This window comes from Rhinolophus sinicus, linkage group LG05 (genome assembly GCF_036562045.2).
Source record: "Rhinolophus sinicus isolate RSC01 linkage group LG05, ASM3656204v1, whole genome shotgun sequence".
NCBI classification, from domain to species: Eukaryota; Metazoa; Chordata; class Mammalia; order Chiroptera; family Rhinolophidae; genus Rhinolophus; species Rhinolophus sinicus.
Genome location: NC_133755.1, coordinates 29,881,499 through 29,908,207, shown reverse-complemented (window position 1 = coordinate 29,908,207; position 26,709 = coordinate 29,881,499). Strand labels below are relative to the sequence as shown.

The following is a 26,709-nucleotide window of genomic DNA, read 5'->3' as shown; positions in this document are numbered from 1 at the left end:
GCTTGCCTTCTAGAGTAAAAACTCTTTATGTGCTGAAAGGAAATTAGGAGGTTTGGCTCTTTTACTCCATTATTGCAATTAAGAATTTAGCATCATCAGTGCCAAAGGACAAAAGTGGTTCATTTGCCCTAGGGGGACAGGACAGTGATAAGATGATTTTTCGTCAAGGATCATTGGGTCGTAATTAAGTTACATTCATGGCTATTGCTTTTTGAAGGATGATTGGTAAATGACAGGCTTCATGTGCTTAGTGCGGACAGTGTTCAGTAGGGTTTTTTTCTCCGTCTGTCAGAAAATCCTGTTGAGCCTGATAATGTAAATGTGGCATTTTATTCTGAACAAAAGAGCAGGGAAATGAGCTATCTTGTCTAATCATTCAGTTGTTTAACACCGACTTCCAGTTTAGACTCAATTGGCTGGAAAGCACTTGACATGTGAAGTTAGTGCTGTTCCGAACGCATGTTTGAGTAAATTTTAAAGTAAGTGACAGCTAAATTGTACCTAGGGAAATTACAAAGCCTTCAACACAGTTAATTTTTTGGGGAGGATTAGTTGTAATTGCAACACCAGTCTCCTTGAAGATTCCTCATTTATAGATGATGAACAGGAAAAAAAATTTTTTTAGCTCTTTCAAGGGCTGTTTCTCTTAACAGAATAATTTTTGTGAAGATGATGGTTTCTCGTGAATTGATTTCTCTCCACAGTAACATCCGCTTAAGACTTACAGAATAGTTTGATTTTGAGTGTTTTTCCCCCTCTTGTTTTAAACTTTTTTGTCTCCCAAAGTCCCTCTTTTCTGTAGTGATTTCAGATTTTGAGAGCTTTTCAGTCAGTAAGCCCTTTAGGTAAATTGCCGCTTCTCTGACACCTTATACGTAATGTTGAAGCACTTTATTCCAGTTAAAAATCAATACTTGTCTTTTTTTGTGTTTAAATTAAGTGTACTCGCCGCATTGGAAAGTTATTTGCTGTAAGTAAGGAGACTAAGTTTAAAGCTACTGATAGGTGAATATATAGTTATCACTGGTGGTTCTTGTTCTAACAATTCAAGATCATATGAAACACATCTGTGATTTTTTACAGTTATATAGTGAGAAATTTGGGTTAGGACTGCTTGTTTCCTGGTACCTTTACGTAGATAGTTTTATGATGAGTAAATGCCTCATATGAATGTACGTTCAGTGTTTTTCTGGCAGGGTTATTATAGCATACTTTAATTTCATAATGACTAAAATAAGACGTAACATCAGATTTGACATATGAGGTTCAAGTTTACCATTTTTGATGGTCCATGTAATAATGCAAAAATAAGTTTATATTAGGTTGGTCAAAAGTAATTGCTTAAAAGGTTAAAAATAATTGCAAAAATCGTAATTACTTTTGCACAAGCCTAATAGTAGTTTTATATATAGTCATGTTTCCTTAAAAAAGTGAATTAGAGATTTTTAGAATGAATTTTAATATGGGCCAAGTGAGTCCATTGAAGTTAATAAATAAAATTCTTAAACACTTAAAAGAGTGTTCAAATTGCTTACTGGACTCAACCTATTATATATATGGGTGTTTTTAAAATTTAGAATATAGAAACTTCCTTTGTTCTGCTTTTATTTCAGAGGCTTACAGAATTTTGCTAAAGCTCATATTAAGTTAATTTACATCAATCAAAATATTTTTTAAATGATTGCCTACTTTATGTTAGCATATATAGTTTTATTCATGAAAATAACTTTATTTCACTGAAATATTTTTTGGGTCTAGTCATTGAAAATATCACTGGGTTTTTTGAGAAGTAATATAGTGTTTTGTAGAGTTGATTTTCTTTTAGTATTTGAAGTTTGTGAAAGTAGTGGCTTTTTATCAGGAATGGACTTTTTAAAATTTATGACTCATTTGCATATAAAGCTTTAGGAATTATGTGTGTGTGTATACACACACACACATTGAAAAAAGGCATGGAATAAAGGTTTTTGAATCCAGAGTTAATGTTATCCATAAGATTTCTTCAAAGGTTATCGTTATTTATGAGTAGGATTTTAAATCACTTTTAGTATTTTAAAGTGTACAAAGGAAATTACAGAATCATGTTAGGTCACAGAAACCAGAAGTGTAGTGATCGGTAGTGTTATATTCCACGTTTTGGGCATAAAGCAGTTTCCACCCTTTTTCCTTTTGATATTTTGCTTCATCCTGCCTAATAAAAGTGGTAATTTTGCTTGATGATTTTCTGTGCTGGTGTGAAACATTTGAGTTGAGGAACCTAAAGAAGCTTGAATTCATAGAACCTCACATTTGAGTATTAGAACTGGGAGGAAATCTCAAGGTCCTTGAGTTTACCCCATTGTGATAATCTGCTGTTCATCTCCACTTCTAGAAATGTATCACATTGCTGAGTCTGAGCTGCATGTAATACTTACCAATAAGATTGAAATTCAAAAGTCCCAAGAGTACACAACTATTTTCATAGCAATGTGAATTTAAGATGCTTTTTCATCTTTTTCATTTCCATCACCCAAATTAACAGGCTTTAATAGGGAAGATTAATGATGACATCAAATTATACGAAGAATGGGCATTTTTTTATCTCCTTTTAAAGTGATGTGATCCACCCATAAGTTAGAATGTAGATAATAGGGGTTGAAAAGAACGGACAAGTTATTAGTTCATGTCTATCATCTGTACACTTTGTATGAAATGTTTCATTATAGATTTCTAATTCATTTTGTTGGCAACCTGAGAGCAGTAACATTGGTACTTAAAATTACTAACAAATATATGAGTTATTTCCATTTTGCTATTCTTGTCTTTTTTGTTGTTCTTCTGAGCATGTGTAATCTTCAGAAGCATATATTTGGAGACCAAAGACTATTAACATGTCTCTTTGATTGACAGAACAATTATTCATTCATTTATTGATAGCTTTGACCTAATATAGAAGAAATACAATTGAGACATTACTATTCTAGTTTGGGAATTGATCTGAAAAAGCAAATCATACTGCGTTTAAAAAATCAGTATGTGTTATTTCTTCTCTTAGAAATATTTTAGTAGTTTTCCATTAAGTGGAATTGTAGAAAGGTAATAACAGAACTTATGTCTGAAGCAAGGGAAAATACTGATTATATAAAGCTTTATATCATATGTGGTAGCTACTGTAGCATTTCTCTTGTATGACAGTAATCTAGCCTGCAACATCTACTTGCGGTTTTGAAATTAACCTGTAATTTAGTCTTCACCCCAAATGACAAAAATTCAAATGACTCTGTGGGGTGCCAGAAGATGCACTGTAAACAGGGCTCAGTAAAGGGGATAAGGTAGAGTTCCATCAGGATAGGTTCGTTTTCACTGTGTCAGTATTATTGCAGTAAAATTAACGCTTCTTCATGGTATTTTACATTTCTAGTACAGCTTAAAATCTTAATCTAGCTGAAATAGTCAATCTAGGGCAACATAACATTTGTATAATGGACCAAAATGTCAGGGCTTCAACAGAAAATTTAAAAAGGCTTTCTTCCTTTTGAAAACTGTTGCATGTGTGAAAGAAATGTGTTTTCTCCGCAGAGATTGTCACTGTCACTAGTGCTTTGGTCCGGTCTCTAACTGTGCCTCTTTTTTTTTTTTTTTTTTTAAATACACATTTCATACTTTCTTTTCAAAAATCTTCAATTTCTCATTCCACATTGCACCACCCTATTAGGTTAAATAAACAACAGTGCTTTTAATAGAGCATAATGTATATAATTAGATGTGTTCCACGCAAAGTGAGAAGTCCAGGGACCTGATGGCAATGCCTTCCTCTGTTTACCTACTAGTCATCTGTCAGTCTCTAGATGTCTCCATTTCCTCAATTTAAAAATAAAGGTGACAAGTAGAATTGGGTTGCATAATCTCTACAGCTTTTCCAAGGTTTTAAATATTTCTCGTACTGTCATTTTCCTTTTAAAGGAAAAAGTAGTTCTTGAGGATCCATGAGAGTGTATTTCCACATTCTTGTTTAAGAAACTGACTTAATGGAAATATCTTTTTATTTTAATTTATTACCACTTAAGAGCAGTTTTAACTTTATAATTGGAAATAAATTTGAAAAGTTTAATCTCTAATAAAAAACTTTTTAAGAGTTCCCGTAGAATTCACTGACCACAAGAATATCCTAGGTTTAGCAACAATAAATTTTCTGTATATATGAATTCCTGAAGTTGTCTTCTGCTTATTTGGAGAGGTGGCCGTAAGAAAAATATGAAAGTACTTGAAAATTCCTTGGTAGCCGTTGATGGACAGCTATTTAATAAAATTTACCAAATTTAGAATTACTGAAGACCATAAACACATAAATAGTTGGAAAAATCAATAGTAGAAATAATGCATTCTGAGAGCAACTTATTTTATAACATCAGATTTTATTTATAATAATCTCAGGGAATGCCTTGGTCTGTTTGCACTTTTTTTTAAAAGTGCCAGTTAGCAAGCAAAATAATAAAAGATGAAGCAGGGAAAACAGAGAACTGCTAATGATGTCTGTACTCCTAACATTTATTTATAGATAAGGATTGTTTCTCTTTTTCTTTCCATTTGGCCGTGCGGTTTTCTACCTTAAATAAAGCTTAGTCATGTACATTTTGACTGGTCATTGTACATCTCTCTAAAATAAATTCGATATAGTTTATGCATTGTTAATATTTTTATGTTTCCAAGGGACGACTTACCTGCTGCTCTTGAAGCTGCCATCGACTTGTATGAAAAGTATAAAATATTACCAAGGATTCATGATGTCTTATGTAAGCTGGTAGAGAAAGGCGAGACTGATCTGATTCAGAAAGGTTAGTCACCTTCTGATATTTGATGTACTTGGTGTTTTCTTCCCCCCACTGCTTATTTACTCTTAACGCATTGCTGTGAAGAGAAAATTGAACAGAAAGGCAAACACATCCTGAGAAACTTTGTTACACTTGTCCGTTGAAAAGAAAGCTGTCAGGTAGATTTTCACTATCACAAATGTCCCTGATTTTAATAACTGTTCATTTTGAAAAGTTGTTCCTCTATTATTTTTGGGTGACCTGCCTTTATGAGGAATGTTTTACCTTTTTTCTCACCAGTTCTCGTTGAAGCTGGTCTTAGGTACTTAATGTCATAAATGTATGCTGTTAAATAAAGAATGTGACAGGAAATTGGTTGACATAGCTATAATTTTTAAGTTATTCTAAATATTTGTTTTAAAGTTTTCTTATATTTTTGCAGAACTTCAAGTGATTTTGTGTTTCTCTATATATTTTCTTCTCTCCTCACTAGCAATGGACTTTGTGAGCCAAGAACAAGGTGAAATGACAATGCTCTATGATCTCTTCTTTGCCTTCCTACAAACAGGAAATTACAAAGAGGCCAAGAAGATCATTGAGGTGCGATTTTAACTACAGTATTCTAATTGTACAGCTATTTAGAGTCTTAATTAGAATATGTTTAAAAATTTTAACCTTTAATTAGACTTGTTCTGATTCATATTAATATAATTCAGTCCTAATAATGGAGCGGGTTGGGGGGGCGGGGGGACTGGGCCAGCTTCTTTATTGTATATAATTACAGTTCAGAAAAAGCAGCCTGGTTGTATATTGAATTTGTTTCCTCACTTTGTTAAATTCACTGTTATATATCAAAATGATATTTGCATAAATCTTGGATTGTGGAACAATTAAATTAAACTGGCATTCCTGGGTGTAAAGTTGCTAATCCTCTTTGCCAAGGAATTCTTTGTTCTTAAAAGCAATGGAATTTAATTTGCTGCAGACTATGCTCAGATTTATTTGTAATGCTTGTCTACAAGTTAATCAGCCAAACAAGTGCTGTCTGCAACTGTTTGGCATTTAATTTAAAATTTCTTCTTCTCCTTTTTTTTTGAAAAAAAAACTTTAGTAAGCAGCTTACGGGAAATGGTAGGTGACAAACCTGGTCTCTTTAGGATTAGTGTATTTTATCTAGGCCTGATTGAAATTTTGCTTACTAAGATTGATAAGTACAAAGGGCAACTATAAAGTCTGTTCAGATTGTGAGTAATTTCTCTATTAACAGTTTCATGGCCCCTAAAAAACAACATTCTCCAGTAGATGGACCCATCCATCACCTTAAGAAAAAATTTTTAATGTGACTAAAATAAATTTGTAGATACATCAGTAATCAGGTTTCTCTCAGATCATACTTTGCCATTACTCCGTGTCTTTTTCCAAAAGTGCCCATGGTGGATGGTACGCGGAGGTGGTATTTGCCTTCTTGTTGTATATTGACTGTTTGTCATGAACTTGAAAATACAGGCACACAACCCAGAATACTGTTAGTTTCTCTTGATGTTTTTCCAAGAAGAGAAAAGCCTACTATGGGAAAGAAGGACTTGTGAAATTAATTCAGAACTGTCTTCTCTTTTTGTCTGTATCATAACTCAATCGATCCTCCTGTCCAGAGGAAGTGGGACGTGCTTCTTGGACAGGGGTTTCTGTGGCTCGGGTGGTTCATTTGTATTTTCTAGAAAAGGGTATAAATTCTTTCATTGTAAGTGCCCAGTCTATCTGAGTATGTGAGGGGAACTGCCTGCCTGTTGAGTTCTGCTGCTCTGCATGTGTGGTGTCAGTGTTAGCAGGGCACCGAACAGTGTAGAAATGACACTCAGGTATTCAGATACTAATAGCGATGAGCGGTTCTACAGTAGGTAGTCATGTGCCTCTCTTTGTGTAACAAGCAAGACACAATAGGAAGAACCAGAGGCGTAAGAGGGACTTCTCCGTCTGCCATCTACTTGCCAGTGCGACAGTGGACAAGTTACTAAACCTTTCTGTGCTTCCTCATCTGTAAAAGGGAATATAGTAGCTTTTTTAAAGATTCAATCACATAATGTATGTAAAGCAGCTTGTATGTTTCCTGGGTTATGGTAGTAATCAATAATATTAATTCTCTTTGCCCCTTAAAGGCAGGGATTGTGTTGTCCTCTTTACCCCGCATAATTCACAGTATGAAGCTTAGCGTAAGATACATGCTTGTCACATGATTAGGCAGGAGAAGTCTGCTTCTTAGTTACTCTAAAGCTTTACCAATGTACAGCTTCATTTAGTGTATTCGTTCAGGAATGGCTATCTACTGATGACAGAATTTTCATAGATGTGTACAAAATTGCTTATAAAGAATAGCTTTATAGAATCCCTGCAATACCCTAGAGTAGGACAGCAGGATGTGTATTATATGAGAATATACTGAGAAACATTTTCGGTTGCCTTTTTTTTTTTTTTTTAATGGTTAGTTGGAGTTGAATTAAAGTTGGGAACTTGCTTTTTTCACTATTAAAATTCAAGACCTAGAGTTCTCTCTTACAGTTTTCTAAGGATTATTGAAAATATAAAAAGTAATTAAAATTAACCAGGACTGTATCAACATATGAAAAAATATTATAAACACTGAGCAACATTTTTGTCATTCCCCAAAATTCAATAGTGTCTTATCAATGAATAGATTCACTAGGGTTGAATTTCCAAAGCAAAATATACAACGAAGTTACTTTGTATTTGAGGCACTATGGGAGATAAGTAACCAGTCATTAAAATGCTCCCATTAAATGAGGAAAGCAGAGGCAAGAGTCAGTGTATAGCATGACCTGTGTTGTTTTTAAAGTGAGTTGGCATACATGCATCATGTTTTATATATAAGACATTTTAACATAATCTTATATTTTATTTCTACACAAAGACTATTGCAGGAGGGTGGAATTACAGCTTGTGTTTTGCTTTGTACTTTTCTGTATTTTCTGAGTTCTCTATAATGAACAAACATATTCTTACACTCAGAAAAAGTGTTATTTTCTTCCAAAAACTAGAGGGTAAAAGAAGAGTGAATTAGACCAAGATCAACCCCCCAAGGAGCTCATGTGAAGCTTGAACGTGAGATTAGTATGTGAAGATAACTGCTACATAAGACTGAGAATGTTAACTGCTATGAGAAAAGTGTAAATAGTTCTGAGAGTTCAGGAGTCGAACTTACTCCCAGTGTAGGAAATTAGACAAGACTTGGTGGAGGAGATCAGATATGAGGTGGAGTTTGATGGATGTGGCAGTACTTTAATGTTTGGGAGTTTGATGGCAAGTGTGTTAGCAATATGGAGGGTAGAGCAAAGAAGTAAAAAGGGGGAAATAGCTAATTAGTTTGGTTTTTTTTTACCTAAGCTTTATTGAGATGTAATTTACATATAACATTGTGTAAGTTTAAGGTGTGCAAGGTGTTAATTTGATATATTTATATATTGCAAAATGATTACCACTTTAGCGTTTTAGCGTTAACACCTCCATCACCTCACATAATTACTGTTTCTTTTTTGTGGTGAGAACGTATAAGACCTACTCATTTAGAAGCTTTCAAGTAAATAATACAGTATTATTAACTATAACCACCATGCTTTATATTAGATCCCCAGAACCTCCTCTTCTAACTGGAGGTTTGTTCCCTTCACTAACATGACCCCATTTCCCTCACCTCCCATCCCTGAGACCCTGGCAGCCACCATTCTTCCTATTTTTAGGAGTTTGGCTTTTTAATATTCTACATATAAGTGATACCATACAGTATTTGTCTCTCCGTCTGACTTATTTCACTTAGCATAATGCCTTCAGGGTCCATCCATGTTGTCGCAAATGATAGGATTTCTTTCTTTTTCATGTCTCAATAATATTCCATTGTATATAATATATACCAAATCTTTATCCATTCATCCATAAACAGACACTTATGTTGTTTCCATATTCTGACTATTATGAATAATGCTGCAGTTAATATGGCAGTACAGATACCATTTTGAGATCCTGATTTCATTTCTTTTGGATATATATCCAGAAGTGGGATTGCTGGATCATATGGTAGTTCTATTATTAATCTTTTGAGGAACCTCCATACTGTTTTCCATAGTGGCTGCGACAATTTACATTCCTATCAACAGTGTAAGGGTTCTCTTTTCTCCACATACTCACCAATACTTGTCTTTTTCTTTTTAATGATAGCCATTGTAACAAATGTGAGGTGATAACTTATTGTGGATTTGATTTGCATTTCCCAGATGGTTAGTGATATTGAGCATCTTTTCATGTACTTGTTGGTCATTTGTATGTCTTCTTTGGAAAAATGTTTATTCAGTTCCTCTGCCCATTTTTAAGTTGGATTGTTTGCTATTGAGTTGTATGAATTCCTTATGTATTTTGGATATTAGCCCCTTATCAGGTATATGACTTGCAGGTTTTCTCTCCCATTCTATAGGTTGCCTTTTCATTTTGTTGATCGTGCAGTGCAGAAAGAAGCTCTTTAGTTTCATGTAATCCCACTTGTTTATTTTTGCTTTTGTTGCTTGTGTTTTTGGTGTCTTATCTAAAAACTTGTTGCCAACACCAATATCAAGGAGCTTTTCCCTATGTTTTTTCCTAGGAGTTTTATGGTTTCAGGTCTTATGTTAAAATCTTTAATCCACTGCAAGTTAGTTTTTATGAGTGGCATAAGATAGGCGTCCAATTTCATTCTTCAGCATGTGATTATCCAGTTTTCCCAATGCCATTTATTAAAGAGACTGTCTTTTCCCCGTTGAGTATTCTTGGCTCCCTTGTCAAATATTAGTTGGCCATATATATGAAGGTTTATTTCTGGTGTCTCAGTTCTGGTCCATTGGTGTATGTGTCTGTTTTTATGCCAGTATTATACTGTTTTGATTACTATAGTTTTGTAGTATAGTTTGAAATCAGGAAGTATGAAGCCTCCAGCTTTGTTCTTTTTCAGGATTGCTTTGGCTATTTGTGATCTTTTATGGTTTCTTAGAAATTTTAGGGTTTTTTTTCTATTTCTGTGAAAAATGCCATTTGGAATTTTCATAGGGGTTATATTGACTCTAGATAGCTTTGGGTAGTATGGACATTTTAACAATATTAATTCTTCTGATCTAAGAATATAAGGTCTATTTCTGTTTATATCTTTAATTTATTTTGTCAAAGTCTTATAGTTTCCAGTGTTCAGGTCTTTTACATCCTTGTTTAAATTTTTCCTAAGTATTTTATTGTTTTTGATACTATTGAGTTTGTTTTCTTTATTTCTTTTTCAGGTATTTTGTTGTTAGTATATAGAAATGAAAGTGATTTTTGTTTGTTGATTTTGTATCCTGCAACTTGACTGAATTCACTGATTAGTTCTATAGTTCTTTTGGTGGAGTATTTAGGATTTTCTACATATAAGATCACATCTGCAAACAAAGACAATTTTATTTTCTTTCCAATTTTCTCTTCATCCTATGGTATATGATTTGTGATAAATATTTTATAAGGGTAGATTGTTCCCAGAGACCCTTCACTATCAGAATAAGCAGATTGGAGTTCATTCAGAAGATAATGGACTCTGAGCAGTGTTAAAAAGAAATTTTTATTAGCAGAAGGGTATACAATAGACTAAAGGGGGTTTGAGGCAGTGAAATCAATAGGATCTGAATTAGGATAATGGTTGTGAGGAATTTTAAGACACTTTACTCAGTCATATCAAATGATATTCTAATAATTGAAGGATATTGGCCTTAGCAGAAGGTAGGATGGATTAACAGAGGCATGAGATCATCTAACCTTTGACTTGACATAAACTAAGCTGTAACTTAGATCTGATACAGCAACTCCCATCATGAACCCTTAGAGTAGTTACTGACAGATTCTTCATCTGAAACTTCCTTTAAGAAGGTAATTGATAACATTTGAGTGGCTTCCCAGTTTGACCAATTTCCCCTCACTTTTCCTTGCTCCCTCTCTTCCTTCAACAAATAATTATTTATCACATCTTACAGTGTAGTTGTAGAGAGACCTTCAAAAGACGACTCTATAAAATGTAATAATTGCTTTAAGAGAAAGTGCTGTCGAAAGAACCTATTTCAGACTAGATCTTTCTGAGGAAGTGATATTTGGGGTGAGAACTAAAGGATGAAGTGGGAACCAGCCACATAAAGAATGGAAGCAAAAGCATTTCACGTAGAGGGAACTGCCTGTGCAAAGGCTGGGAGTCAGGAAAGTGCTTTCATCTTTCATCCTTGTTCTGTCTCTTAGGACTCTACCAGATAACACTAATAAGACCACATCTAGAATGTATGGTACATTATTAAACACAATAAATGTTAGTTTTATTCCCTTCCTCCTATATGACATCCTTTCATGTGTTGATATCAACCCTTTTGTCTCTGCTGCAGTCTCATCCTCTGCAAGCTAACTCTTCCTAGTTCCTTCCACTCTTCTGGCACATTCTGGAATGAAATGTGCCATTGGGGAAATGGTGACACATTAATTTTACAAACTTATATAATATAAGGTAAATATGTTTTGTGATCTTTACCTGTGTCTTACCAGTGATGATGATCAACCTGATCTTTCCCCGTGTATAGATTCAAGTAAAACGTGTTAGTTTTAGAAATATGCCAAGTATAAAGACTCAGTGTTAATCTCATTCATCTAGTTATCTTTGTGGTTTTTCTGTCCTTTATTCAATGCCTATATCTTTTATGTATAATAGAAATAAATTGAATCATATAACTTAATACTTTCTTCACCCTTCTCACTGTCCCTGCATTTCCCTACATGTAATTAAGAACTCTTCTAAGCATTATTTTTAATGGCCACATCATTCCATTGTATAAGTGAACTAATACAATTTGCCCATTTCTCCTTTGATAAAAATTTTCACGATTAGTAATCATCATCATTCACATCTTTACCAACTGGCATATTTGGTTTTCAGATATTTATTTAGGATCATTGGTCAGAAGTGGGTCAAATGTCATTACTGTTTTTAAGGCCCCTTGATACGTAAAGACAGAAATTTTATTGTGTCTTTATAGGTGTTACCTCTTTTATGGTTCATAGTAGCAAAGATTTGGACTAAAACCAAGGCTGCCTGAGTTCTAGTCCCACTTTCCTTTTGCTAGAGATTATGATAAAATAAGATGGTATGATTCATTGTTCAAAAAAAGGAAAAAACAGCTTAATTTTTTTCAGTCAAGTTAAAGTTTGGATCACAGGGATCTCCCAGTCTTTGTTACTCTTCCCTTTGTTCTTGACTAAATCAAATTCAGGGTTTTATACTAATTTATACTAATTTGCGTTCCTTAATAAGCTAAGATGGATCTTTTATATACAGAAGTTGTTTTAGAGTTAGTTCTTTTTCCCCCTGACTTCTCAAATTTCAAGAGATGTTCCCATGTCAGTTCATATCCCCACTCCCATGAGTTAGTTTACTTAGTATCTTCTGTAACACCTGGTTAAGTGAATCGTGTAGTTTAGGATAGTTAGACTGTTATTAATAGTTTGACTTCCTCCTTACTAGGTGTGACTTTACGTCTATCTCTGAAGATTTTGGAGAAAAAGACAAATATTGAAAAGTTTAATAAGTTTCATGAGACCCTTTTCCTTCCCTTGCTATCCTAACTATGGGGCTAAAAAGCTGGATTCTTGTTGTCTTTGTTTGGCCCGTTCCCCTTATGTACTTGATTTTCCTGCTACTACTCTTGCCTAGAGGACATGAGGCTAGAGTAGCTGTTTGTTTTCATTTTACATTTCTAGCAGTCGTGGCAAGAAAAATCAAAACTGAAAATTTCTATTTGAGTCAAATATAAAATTGTTTTTCTTGAGATAGAGTTTGAAGTAAGAGAATCTTCATTTCAAAAAAAATCATTTCTTTTCACTTTAAAGGTAATAATTACTTGATACCTGTTTTTCTAGTACACATAAAAGCCTATTATGTTATGATAGTTACAAGTTTATATCAGATTAATGTAATGAAATTTAATGAAAATTATTTTTGATTTTGGATTACTTTTAGTTCTTATACACGTGAACCTAGTAGTAAATGAGAACTTCATTAAGTGTTTTTGAAGCACAGTAACCCAGGTGGAAGCAAACATGCCAGTTTTTTTATTATAATAATTTTATCCTCACTGTCCATTAAGTAGATTGTATACGGCAAAAAACAAAAAGTAGAGGTGAGCCTGTTGTTTTAATTAAGCATTAAGTGGTTTTTGATAAGTTATATTCAACGTCACAATTAGAATTCTGTTCTCTTCCGTGTTTTTGTTACATTTTCTGTTTTTGCTTTCAACTTGCAGTGCTTAAAATTCAGTAAGATGTTAAGCTATAAGCCAGAAATGTAGACTATTACAGAAGCCAAGGAGATTTAGTTAATCTGACCTAGATGTTCTTTTGATGATTGAGATTTGTATGTGAAAACAGTTCTCAATTTCAAAATGAAACATGGGGATATCTGCCGTATAAGTCAGCTGTCTGCCAGTCACATAGATTAATCAACCACAAAAAGGAAGAGTTTGCCATAAAAGTTGTGTTATTTAATAGGTATTGGCATTTGGATCAGCAATAATATTGAGAGTTGTAAGTGAATGTAGCCCTTTCATTTTGCCATGTTCTAAAGAGGATTATTTAGTATTTTCTCAAGGGCTTTTTTTGTATACAGTTGATGCTGGTTTCATTTTCAATGTAATATATGTGAAATAAAACAGATACTATGAGAACATCCTGAGTAGAAATTATGTGGAATGTAAATATTAATGATATTTGAGAATATATTTCAAAAATTAGTTTATTCTACAATTATTTCTTGTATCCCAAAATTTGGATATTTTTGCACAATTAGAATGAGAACACTTATACAACTTCGACTGTACCAATATTTCTGTCATTCTACCAAAGCTTTGAGATGTTAGTTTCTGCTTCAGTTCCTAATTTAACATTGTACAATATTATTTTAAGAAATAAAAAATAAGGAGGATTTATTTATAAATAAGAGATTAGATTTGAAGGGTACCTGGTTTAGTCAACCGACCTGAGTGGTGAAAGCAGTAAAAAGGTACCTGCTGCAGAGTGGAGCAGCCAAGGCTAGTGACTATGTAGTTTTCTTCTCCTATTGCTGTGATTGAAATGTAGTATTTAATGGTGAGGCCCTCATACAGATAGTGAAACATAGTATAGTTAAGAGACAAATCCTCCGAATTACATGTAAAATGGTTTGTCTTTTATCCCAGTATCCAAAATTGTAAAATAATTGCTCTGAAGCCAGAGTTACTGATTAAACCTTAGTAATTTCTTGTAGAGGATATAACATATTCATATGTCTCCATTATTGAAATTAACTAATACTGAACTAATTTTAAGTACTTAGCTTGATTTAAGTACTTAGCTCTTTAGACTTTTTGTTTTAGATACTATGCAAGCATTCGTGGTACTCAAGACTTTTCTCACTAAATTTTAGAAAGCCTGTTTCTTTAAAAAGAGCCATTGGTTTGTTGGGGTGACAGTTGTTAATAAGTTTGTGTAACATATTAATAACTTTTCCTTCCTGAATCTGATGGGAGGGATCTCTGAGGTGTGTGTGTATATGTGTTTAATTTGACGTATGTTGGAGTTGATTTAGTTCATATTTTCAAGGTTTCTTTTTGAAAAAGGAAACTTGACCGTTTTAATAATTAAAGATTTATGGAATGAAAATTGGTCTGCAAAGCAACATTTTGAAATAACCTGGATCTCTAGACATAGGTTAAGTATAGGTTGTGTTTTATGCTCTATTCTAATCCAAATGTATTTGGTAGCCGTGGGTTTAAGTTATAGGTTTCTTGTGTATATGTTTGGGACAGAGGCAACAAATTCATTAGGAAGAAAACTATTTGTCTTTAAGGCAAAATTAACATTTAGCTACAGCCTTACCTTATGTGCTGTGTGATTTTATTTTACAGACTCCAGGCATTAGAGCTCGACCGACAAGACTTCAGTGGTTTTGTGATAGATGTATTTCAAGTAATCAGGTTTGTGTTTAATTTCTGGTCTCATGCACCTAAAACTGTGAGTAGAAAGCAAGTGTCCTACATGTCATATGAGCCTTTGGGGATTTCGAGAGATCCAGCATCATTAATGGAAGCAGTGTTATCTTGGTTGTTTTCCAGATAAGCTACAGCTTAATTATTGTTCCTCAGGTAGTTCCTAAATATGCCGTGTTGAGTGCTGAAGATTTTTAGCTTGCTTTATTTATCCTACTTGTGGGCTTGAGCAGGCTAACCTTATTTCCTTGGCATTTTAAATCTGCTTCAGTCCTCAGTGAACAGAGGAGTCGCTTGATGGGAGCCTGGTGGAATTTCTACTCTACCTCTCCTGCAGTTCAGATATCTGTTCACATCCTGCCAAGTAAAAGCCACAGGGGAAGAGGAGTATAACGTGAGGGTGGAGGAGTATTCTTAGGGATAAATATAGGATCTACTCACTGAGTCCTCCACCCCAGATATTTTGGCATTCTCCCTCATGTACCTTGTGGAGGTTTCAACCAGGTAATCGTTCATGTTGTATTCTTGACTCCAAAGAGCACTTGAACCCCTGAACTTAAAAAAAAACACCAAAATACATGTAACATAAAATTGATCACTTTAACCAGTTTTACGTGTACAGTTTAGTGGCATTAAGTGCACCCACATTGTAGCGCTCAGCTCTTTAACTTTTGGAGTAATGTTAATTTACCCTTTCAGTAAGCGAATTTGAAGGATTATTAACCAAGATGTGAATAATTCAAGTATAAAATATATCCTGTACACAATCTATGTCCATCTGTTAATCTTATTTTTAAGGTTGAAACTCTAGAGAAGTTAGTGGAACTGACACAGAAGCTATTTGAATGTGATAGAGACCAGCTGTACTACAATCTGCTGAAACTATATAGTAAGTAATCTGATTGTTCCTCATGTTTTAATTTTGTGACATTTATTTATTCTGTTGAAGGCAGTGGCAGGAAAGAAGTATCAGGCTTTGAGGAAGCTCCAGGAATTACCAAATGTGGAATCTTCAACAGAGGCTCAAGTAGAGGCCAGATTAAACTTGCTTCATTTTCTTTAATTTCTGACATTCTTATTGCAATAATGAGAAGGTTGAAAAATCATTATCAGAGCCACACAATTTAATAGCGCTTTTTTTGGGTAGACTATTCTTTTTCTTCTTTTTAGATGTATTAGTCACTGCTATAACCAGGTAACCAACAACATGTTTGTGAATATAGATCTTTCTCCAGAAAAAAATGCGTATTGATAGATACAAACTCATTGCCAAGCAATTTCTTTTTAAAGTGTGATCATATTATAATACAATTTTGGCTCAATTCTGTATTACAAACATTTTTCTGCATTTGTCACCTACAAATGTTTACATTGAACAGATATACTAGAATTTAATCTATCGCTAGACACGTGAATAGATTTTAGTTTTTCATATTATAAAATAACACTGCACTAGTCATCTTTGTACCTTAATCTTTGTTCACACCCTTAATTGTTTCCTTAGGGTGAATTTGTATTTGTATTAAGGGTTAAAAGTGATGAACATTTCTGAAACTTTGGACTTATCAAACTTTATGCTGTGTAATATGTTTATACCAGTTTACACATCTGGGAGATGCTGTAGTACGTTTTAGGGTGTTTGAGAGAGGAACAACACTTAGAGTACTCAGTGACCTACCCACTCTCACCACCCCACTTCTTTTTTTTTTTCCTTCATAAATATTTGATCTAGATTTATTGTTCTCTTTTTCTCATGGGAAATTTTCCTTCACCAAACATAGACAGAATAAGTTGATTTATTTGTTTTTTAAGGCTTGTATTTATTATTGGAAGCTTTATCTTATATCTCGATGGTATAAGTAAAATAAGACTTGTTGTAATACGTACATTTCAATTGTTGGTTGCTTTGAAGTTCATACTTCACAGACATTCTTACAGTTATTATTTCACCATCTATTGACTTGAATGATCAAATTCTGGCACACAATACTGAGGTTGTTACTGGATGTATAGAATTTTAAAAGTTATGTTTTAGGTATTTAAGTCCTTAATTTGTGGATTATAACCTGTATTCAAGTGCTAATTCTCCCTCTTTACCTGTATTTTCTCCCTTTTGAATAACTATTTTTCGTGCTTAAATTCTAGTTTTATGCAGACTTCAAAAAAAAATCCTGAATTATGCAAATGCGTCTCAGCATTTAAAGTGATCTCCATGGAAGACTATATAAACTTTTATTCAGGAAAAAATATCTCTGACTCCCCTTATTGTGCTGGCCATCAAGATGGGCACTGCAGGTATAAAGGGTATTGCTTTGCAGGAAGAGTTAGATCTGTAACCAAGACTGACAGTTCAGGGTGAGGTAACAGCTGTGAGAATGTACCAGGTGCGGTGCCCAGGGAAGAGTCTAAGTAGCTCTGTAGCGAGGGTGGCTTCTTGTGAAGCTGGAAGCCAGAGAAATCATTCATTATAGCGAAGTATACTTTTTAACCCGATTTGTATACTTCCCACATTCTGGTACAAATAATGTGGTTGTACTAACCCTAATTTTCCCCTTTCTGAAGAAAAGGCAAGTTATCTCCTTCTGTGCCCCCGCCCCCCATCCCCCCACTTCCATTTTGCCCTCTGACTTGGACCACTACTTAAATATTTGAAATAATATATGAAGCACTGTAAAGGAACATATGGTGGTCCTATTATACTTGAAAACTCCCTCTTTTGGATTGTGGATTTCTGAGAAAATAACTTGACCTACTGGAATTTTTTATGAGCTTATTCTTTTGAGTTGATGTAATTTTAGCCCTTGAAAGGAGTTGGCTGAATTATTTTTGGGTATTGTTGAAGAGCAATTTGCTTTGTTTGTTTTTTTAAGACATTATCTCACACACAGACACTTCATTTTGTTGTGAATTACAACATAGTACAGAAACATGCACAAAAAAAAACCAACAAAAAAACCCATTACGCAATGTTTATGACAGACAACATTCTTGTAACTATAATGCAGATTAAGAAATAGAACGTATAACTATTTTCATGCCTTTAAATACTAGCTGTACTAAAACTGGTTTTATTTTCTACTTATTCGATATAGTATGATGTTCATAAGTGATCTGTTACAAGAATGTGTCATAATTCAAACTTTAGTTTTATTCCTTCTAATACATTTTGATGTTTCATTGTGTTAGCCATACAAAATAAGCTCCTAAGACCTACAACAAACATTATATGAATGAAAAACTCCCTCTCCTGTGTAAGGAATACACTGTTATTTCTAACTGGCAGTGTTTTTACCTCCTTATCAAACATTTTCTTATATTCTAAACACTTCAATTTCTTCTTTACATATACAAAGTAAAGATAGTTTATCCTTTGTATACATAAAGTATTCCATCCAAAAATAAAGCTGCTTTACATTTTTAATTTTGCAGTAAAAATTCTTCAAATCTGCTTTTTAAAAGCCAGCATTTACAACCTTAGCATGTATTGTGCCTCAGAAGGTTATGTGCTGTTTTCTTTAAGTACTTGTGGCTGTTGACATTTTTCTTCACAGTGTGGTATTCCCCACCCCCCCACACACACACTTTTTATTATTCAAATAAAACATGAATATATTCTAAATTACTAACAATTCCAGCAGTACAGTACTATACAGAACAAACTGTGAAAATGTCATTGTGTCCACACTTCAGAGGGTGGGTCAATTGGCCATCATTCCAATTCTCTCCATTTGTAGTCATATTTTTTGCATGTACACCTATTATTTTGGTTGTTACATATTTTACATGTTTCACATTCTACTCTGCATTATGTTCTGTGGCTTCCTTTTTTACTTAATATGAAATACACTAACAGGAAAAGGTAAATGCTTGTTTTTATTTCTTAATTACCAATTTTAAGTGCTGGTGTCCTTGGAACCTTCAAAGTTGATCACTGATTTATGAGTTCATGAAATTTTTTTATGTACTTGTGTTTGAATTTATTCTTTTTGGTGCTCAACTTGTCCCATCTTGGCCAGTGGGAACCCCCTCCACATTGGCTTCTACGTCACTTGACACTTCCCGTTATATTAGTCTTTGATAGTTCCTTATTTTGAGGAAAACAAACCAGGCTTACGTGGTATAATTCCTGTCCCAGACTTGGAGACCTTATTTTAGGGGGGACTAATATTTCAAGACCCATAATCGGGTGATTAACTAATAGGGAATTTGGAAATTGCCCCATCTTACCAATGACATGTTAAAATTGACCGGCCGTGTAATGAAAACCTTGAAGTAGAAATCTTTCTCTCTTAGTTTAATACCATGGAGACCATGTATAAAGCGCCAACTGTTGTTACACACTGGTCACGTAGCCTTAAAATGGAGCCCCACAGCTATGTCTGTTCTTGTAACCTTCACTAACAGTGTCGAAAATCTTTGGTTTTAGAGCCCTCAGAGACCATTTAAAGTTCTCAGAGATCACTGAGATCTTTTTGTTCTTCAACGAGGGAGCCCTGAGTTCCAGGACAGTGGTGGGATTGTCCAGGCAGAGAGAGTGTCCATTCCCTGGTTACAGCCCATGTCTGTGGCTGTTTGATTTTTCAAATCACAAGTATAAATGTTGTTTTCTTGGGAGGAGGAATTTTAAGCCCCAGAGGGATATCATGAAAGAAATGTGTGGCTTTTCCGTGCCTTTATGAGGTTTTACACACAGCTACAGAATTTGGCGCACTGACTAGTTGGATTGCCTCAAATTTTTGTTATGTACTTCATAATCCAAGTCGATTTCTGAGAAATTTTTCCCTTTAAAAAATATAGAGGGTTCACACAGTGTGAGGGATATAAATGATAAACGTCTAAGTTTTGCTTTGTCTTGTGCACCTGAAACTAATTAAAAAAATAAATAAATAAATAAAAATTAAAAAAAAAAAAAAATATAGAGGGGTCGGCCTGGTGACTCAGGCAGTTAGAGTTCCGTGCTCCTAACTCCGAAGGCTGCCGGTTCGATTCCCACATGGGCCAGTGCTCGGCTCTGAACCACAAGGTTGCCAGTTCAACTCCTCGAGTCCCGCAAGGGATGGTGGGCTCTGCCCCCTGCAACTAAGATTGAACACAGCACCTTGAGCTGAGCTGCCTCCCGGATGGCTCAGTTGGTAGGAGCACTGGCTCTCAATCACAAGTTTGCCAATTCGATTCCTTGAATCCCACAAGGGATGGTTGGCTGTGCCCCTTGCAACTAGCAACTGGCAACTGGACCTGGAGCTGAGCTGCGCCCTCCACAACTAAGACTGAAAGTTCAACAATTTGAAGCTGAACGGCACCCTCCACAGTTAAGATTGAATGGACAACAACTTGACTTGGAAAAAAAGTCCTGGAAGTACACACTGTTCGCCAATAAAGTCCTCCTCCTCTTCCCCAATAAAATCTTAAAAAAAAAAAAAAAAAAAAAAAAAATATATATATATATATATATATATAGAGAGAGAGAGAGAGAGAGAGAGAGACAGGGCTCCAAAAAAATGTATATGCATTTTAGGAAAAAAGAAAACTGTATTATAATTGTAATACTCAGTATATACTGGTAACAAAAGATGAATACAAGTTATGTGTATATATATTTTTGGCACCCCCCCCATATATATACATATATATATATACACATATATATATGTATATGTATATGTATCTATGTATAAATATCTGGGTTGTTTTATGCTATATACACTAATTCTCACCTGTAGTTTGAAATATTTTTTTGTTTTAAGTTGGTAACTTCTATTTGAGTAGGTGCATCTCTGTAATATCTTGTCCTCCCCAAGTAGAAGCTTTTCATAACCTTTGTGCCTTTTTTTAAAAGAAAAAAACTTGTCTTCTCAGAGTCTGAAGATCTTTCCCAGAGTCTAAAGAATCTTTCAGTCTCACCTTCTCTTCAGTGTTTGGAATAGTTATGTTAGTTTAAAAATTAACCTCTTTACAAAGCACCTTTTAGTGCTGTTCTCAGCTCTTGGGAACCTTCCCGTGTCTTCTGCAGTCCATAATGCCCTTTGGCAGGGAATAGAAATACTCCTTTCCACCTTTCCCCTTCGGAAGTAAAGACTGGAGCGTCGGTTTTTGTTTTTAATTTATTTAATCAAATTAATTTTATACATTCACATACTTGAAAAATTACTTTTACAAATTGAATTTTACATTACTCAAGAACATTGTAATGAAGGAAAAGCAATTATTAACTTATGAGTCTTGTTTTGAAAATTGTAAATTTAAGGGTTTTATCAGGTTAGTGCAAAAGTAATCGTGGTTTAAAGGGTTAAAAATAATTGCAAAAACCACAATTAGTTTTGAACCAACCTAATATTTTAATTAGACTGATTTTATTATCAAAGTGTGTATAAAATCACTCTGAACTTCAGGTTAGGTTCTACTGTTTGGGTTTCCTTTTAGTATATTTTATGTGAAAGTTTAGGCTGCAGTCTACGTATGAGCCACAGAAATTTTACTAGTAGTCATTACTTACCTTTTTCTTTATTGCAGGTTTCTCATGGAGTGTGAATGTGTTTTGTTTTTATTCTTTGAGTTTTTTTACTTCCAGGAGTCATTAGTTATCAAAAACTTAGCTTTTCAATTTGGGGGGATGGTGGAGATCTGGGAAAATTCCATTTGTTTTATTTAGTATCTGGGTGTTTTTGAGAAGCAAATTGACTTGTGTTTTCCAGAATATTTGTGCCCTGAAACAAACCCCCTTCCTAGAGCTGCCCATACACAATAGAGATGTTACATCTTCATATTTACAAGTTAAAAAAAAAAGAACACATTTAAAGCAGTATTTCTTTGTGCTTAATAGTTGTATTGACTGTCATGTGTCATATGACATTTTTCATATTCTGCTCTAGTTTTTACATAAGCAGAAATTTATTAAATAACTTGATCTTTTTTCAAAACCCATAAAAATCTTTACAAATAAAGTCTTGATTTTTAAGTTTTTGCTGTTTGTGAAGACTAGATTACCACATAGAAAGAACTCGAGTTTTCAGTATGAAGGAATCTGCCCATTTCCTTCCAATAAACTTCCTGTCGTTCTTTAATACTCATTTAGTCTGATGGCATTATCTGTTAAAATAAGAAATTATCACACACTGTCATAGAAATTCTTCATGTCAACCAGAGACAGAATTCTCCATATTGCACTAAGTGAAAAAAGTTTGTTGATTAGTCACTTTTGAAGAAAATCATAACATTTGCACACTTTCAGTCATTTTAGACCCTCAGCTATGTACTATGCCTTATACATGTATCCATCATCTTTCCAAAGACTACCTGTTTCTGATTTTGGTTTCAGCAGTAGGCAGTATCTCAAGTTAGTTTCAAACAAACTTTTTATCGACATAGTTTTCAAAGTATATAACATAATGCAGCGTTTTTTTTGTTTTGCTTTTTAATAGATAAGGAATTTCTGTGGTTTAAAATTCAAAAGGTATACAGAAAGAAGTCTTTTTTCCCTTGGTCCACAATTACCCTGTTCCTTTCCCTGGAGTCAATATTTGGAATAATTCGTCCTTCAACATCAATTAAGAAACAACAAAAATTAAGACAAAGTTTTAAATATTTTCATAAATTCTGCTTAATATGTTTACTAATTTCTGTTGCATCAACTTTTACAGAAATAAATGGTGACTGGCAAAGAGCTGATGCTGTCTGGAATAAAATGCAAGAAGAAAATATCATTCCTCGTGGGAAGACATTAAGATTATTAGCAGAAATCCTTAGAAACAATAATCAGGAGGTTCCGTTTGATGTACCTGAGGTAATTTGTTTTTATCTGGAAGCATAACAGATTTTGTTGCCAGTATAACTTTAGGTGATAGATTAGTCCATTTTTATACTGAAAAGATCACTGTATTTACCAGTTTTTGTTTAAATGAATAATTTTGTTTTCAAGTTATGGTATGAGGATGAAAAACATTCCCTGAATTCTTCAGCACCCTCACCTGTAGAAACTAATATCCATAAAGAGCTATTGAATGCCTGCCAATGGAAGAAAAGCAAAGGTAAGCATGTACACTGGGGTCTTCTTTCTGACAGCACCATGCTAAGCCCGCCAAATTGGAAGTGCTGTAGGATAGAGATGGAACTTAAATTGGATGTATTAACAATTTCATTTTTTAAATTGGCAAAGACATTTGGGGGCAATTGGGAAAATTTAAATATTGACTGAATAGTAGTCAGTGTTAAGAAATTGCTCTCGTTTTTATTAGATATTATAATGATATTATGACTAAAAGGAAAAGGTCCTTAAATTTTGGGATCTATAATGAAGTATTGAGAGATGGAAAAAAGTCTAGATTTCTATAATTTATTTAAAAATGCTTAAGCCATAAAGAACAAAGATAAAACAAATCTAGCAAAATGTTAACAGTAATTGTTAGATATAGGTCATGGGTATATGGAGGGGATTCATTACACTATTTATATTTTTCTGTATATTTGAAATTTTTCATAATATAAAGTAAGATAGGTTTTATCAAAAATTACACTTTGGAAACAACATGAATTTTTTTGGCAAATATATTTACTATATATTTTGCTTTTATGTGAAAGCAAAAAAGTGATTAGGGCACTAACCATCATACTAGTGTGTGTGGAAGTGATCAAGCAGTATAGTCATCCCCTCTATTCCATAGGAGGAGATATGTGTCAAGACCCCCAGTGGATGCCTGAAACCGCAGATAGTACAGAACCCTGTATATACTATGTTTTTTCCTATAGGTACATACCTACGATAAAGTTTAATTTATGAATTAGGCATAAGAAGATTAACAACAATAATTAATAATAAAATAGAACAATTGTAATAATATACTGTAATAAAAGTTATGTGAATGTGGCATTAGTAAGTAAAATAAGGGTTATTGGAACATAAGCACTGCAGGGCTACAACACACAGTCGATCTGATAACCAGAATGGCTACTAAGTGACTAATGGGGTGGTAGTGTATACAGCATGGATATGCTGGACTAAAGAATGATTTACAGCCTGAGCAGGATGGAGTGAGATTTCATCACACTACTCAGAAGAGCACACAACTTAAAAGTTACGAATTGTTTATTTCTGGAATATTCCATTTAATGTTTTTGAACCACAGTTAGCTGTAGGTAATGAAACCACGGGAAGTGAAACCTCAGATGAGGGGGACTGCTGTATGCCAAGATTGGAGGCAAGACAGGAACCCTGTTTCTTGCTTTTCTTCCCTTTGTCTAGTGGTAAACTTCCTGAAGGCATGCTTATCTCTGTTATGACACTTTTAGTTTTCTGACCATCTCTAACCCCCTGGTATAGGCTTGCCAATTGCATTCTGGATATTTTTGCTTTGATTTTGTTGTGCTTTCCCGAAATCGTATTACTATTGTTTCCTTCATTTTTGTTAATTTTTCTCCATTGAGTGGTCTTTAAGTCCTTCGGTTTTTGTGTGAATTTTCAAGTACGCTTTATGATAATTTAATCATTATGCAGCAGATTATTTTTCATTTTAGTATTGACAGTTTTTAGGTCTATTCAGTAAAAAGGAATCAATGCAGAAATTTATAGAACCTGCTAATTTCTAGACTTAACTAGAAATTTTGTGACACTGATATAATGTGTATGAAATAAGAAAAAGCTAAGCTGTTACGCTTTTTCAGTCATGCAGAGTAACTTTTTATTCTGAGTCATTTTCCATTGCTGCATTTTCAGTCTATAACACCCTTGTGTCGTTCACCATGTATCTGTTAAACCTAAATATAAAATTAATTATCATCAATACTATTTAAATATTTGAGTAGAGTTTTGATTTGACTGAAATGAATATAAGGTTAGTATGTAGTTTCTGTTTTAAAAGGTTTTAATACTCCTTCATGTGTAGCCTTTTTTCAAATTGCTGTTTAAGTAAAAACATTTAACCCATTAACTAAATAAGTATGATGTAGTATTAAACGTAGAGATACAAGATACATCCCTATGCTAGATTTTTAATACACAATTTACATTTATCTAATTGGTTTCTATCCTGTTTTTTCAGAGCTTTTAGTTACTTTTGTGTATATCTCAGGAGTTGAATCTGTAGCAAAATATGAATACTTTGAACAGTGAATGCTTGATTGAATACTTTGAGAAGTGAATGCTTACATTAGCACTTCATTGAATTTCTAATAGTTCAGTATACTTAAAACGTGTGACACCAGAAACCTGTGGTGGATGAGTTTGGTGCTTTTTAAAAAAAATCTAATAGAAAATAATAAGCACAGCCATACCAATTTTGTGAAAGACTACAATTTTTAGAAAACAACTAATAAGATTTTCTAGACTATTTTGTTGATATTAAATATTCAAATTGTACTTATTTATTTTCATTCAGCAAACTAGTGAACAATTATATATGTTTGTTGGAAAGTAGAAAATAATTTCATTACATCTTCTTAGTTCCTTTAAAAAGAAAATATGTGCATTATATACTGAATAATAGATTCTATCTATTCTTCTTAGTTAAGATACAAATATTAAAGTCATATCTCTTTTCTCTCATTTTCTGTGCATTTAGCTTGAAAGGGGTAACTAAGTTTTTGATATGTCACTCCAGTTTAATTGAAGGGCCAATGCAAACTCCCCCAACTTAGAAATACAAGCCTAGTTGCTGCTTGTTCAGGAACCTCTCAAATAGCTTATAATATTCTTCTGAGCATTAATATCATATTCATTCCTTGTTGCGTGTTGTATATTTCCTTACATTGAGCTTTATATCCGTAGAAGTTCATACGTGATTGTTTAGTTATGCCTCATCTCTACTGTGATTTGTTTATATATAACAGAGAGTGGATCGTAGTTTCAGTTGGATGTTTATAGCCAGGAAATTTTATTTCAGAAAAGTAAGTGACTGAAAAGTGTAGTTACTTCTCTTTTGGTAACATCTTTTCATTCACTGACAGTTATTGTGAACAAGTGAAATAAAACTGTTAATCAGTCAAACAAATGTTGCTTAGTTTACTTGTTAGATATCTGTATATTTGAAAATTGTATGTTTTTGTATAAGTCCTGTCGTAGCCAAATAATTTGATCTCCTAATTTTAGAATTATAGGCTATATTCACTTTAATGCTATTGTGTGGAAATGTTAACCATTGTAACCACCCACTTATAGATTAAAGATTGCTTTAAAATGAATCTTTTGCTCCCCTCAATCTAAATTATACCTCTGGTTTATTTGGACTTTAACACACATTTTGCAATTTATTTTGAAACTAGCATCATCTTTTGACAAAATTTAGAAGAGCTGTTTCTTATTTTGTTGGCATGACAATAATCTATTGACTTTAGAAAGCTAATATGAAAAATAATTTTAAAAGGCAGCCCTTTCAGTTACCATCCATTTGGATTAAGTAGTAGTTTTCAAAGAAAATGTCACTTTGTATTTTAAAGATTAGACGAGTGACAACATCTGCTTGCTCAGTAAAGTGTGTACGTCTTCGTAGAGAAGTATAGTGGGTGGGTGAATTTTGAAAAAAAATGGAAATATATGGGGTTAGGGCTTTGTTTTAGGAATGTTCCCTCCTTTTTGCCATTTCAGAATAATGCAATCTCATTTTTTGTTCTTTTTTTCCTTCATAGATGCATATAATATTTTCCTGAAAGCACAAAAGCAAAATGTTGTGTTTAACAGTGAAAGTTACATCAGTCTTATAAAGTTACTGTTGGTGAAGGATAGCTTTATACAAGCAATGCAAGTAAAAGATTTGTAAGTATTAGTCCATTTATTAAACCTCTCTTAAAAAAATATTGCCTATTCATTAAGGATTTTCCTAATGATAAATTGTTGAAGTAGCAGTTGCTTAATTATCCTCAACTACCCACAAAAACCA

General features: G+C 33.7%; 1 protein-coding gene across 1 annotated transcript in view; it reads left to right on the top strand.

The window, feature by feature from the left end:
* The window catches only part of LRPPRC (leucine rich pentatricopeptide repeat containing), a 95,446-nt gene that overhangs the window by 47,970 nt on the left and 20,767 nt on the right, over positions 1-26,709 (top strand). Inside the window, exons 24-30 of the mRNA XM_019748633.2 lie at positions 4,690-4,814; positions 5,284-5,390; positions 14,765-14,833; positions 15,644-15,734; positions 22,483-22,625; positions 22,761-22,869; positions 26,459-26,585. Coding sequence (XP_019604192.2) covers positions 4,690-4,814; positions 5,284-5,390; positions 14,765-14,833; positions 15,644-15,734; positions 22,483-22,625; positions 22,761-22,869; positions 26,459-26,585 — 771 coding nt within the window. The remainder of the gene's footprint in view (positions 1-4,689; positions 4,815-5,283; positions 5,391-14,764; positions 14,834-15,643; positions 15,735-22,482; positions 22,626-22,760; positions 22,870-26,458; positions 26,586-26,709) is intronic.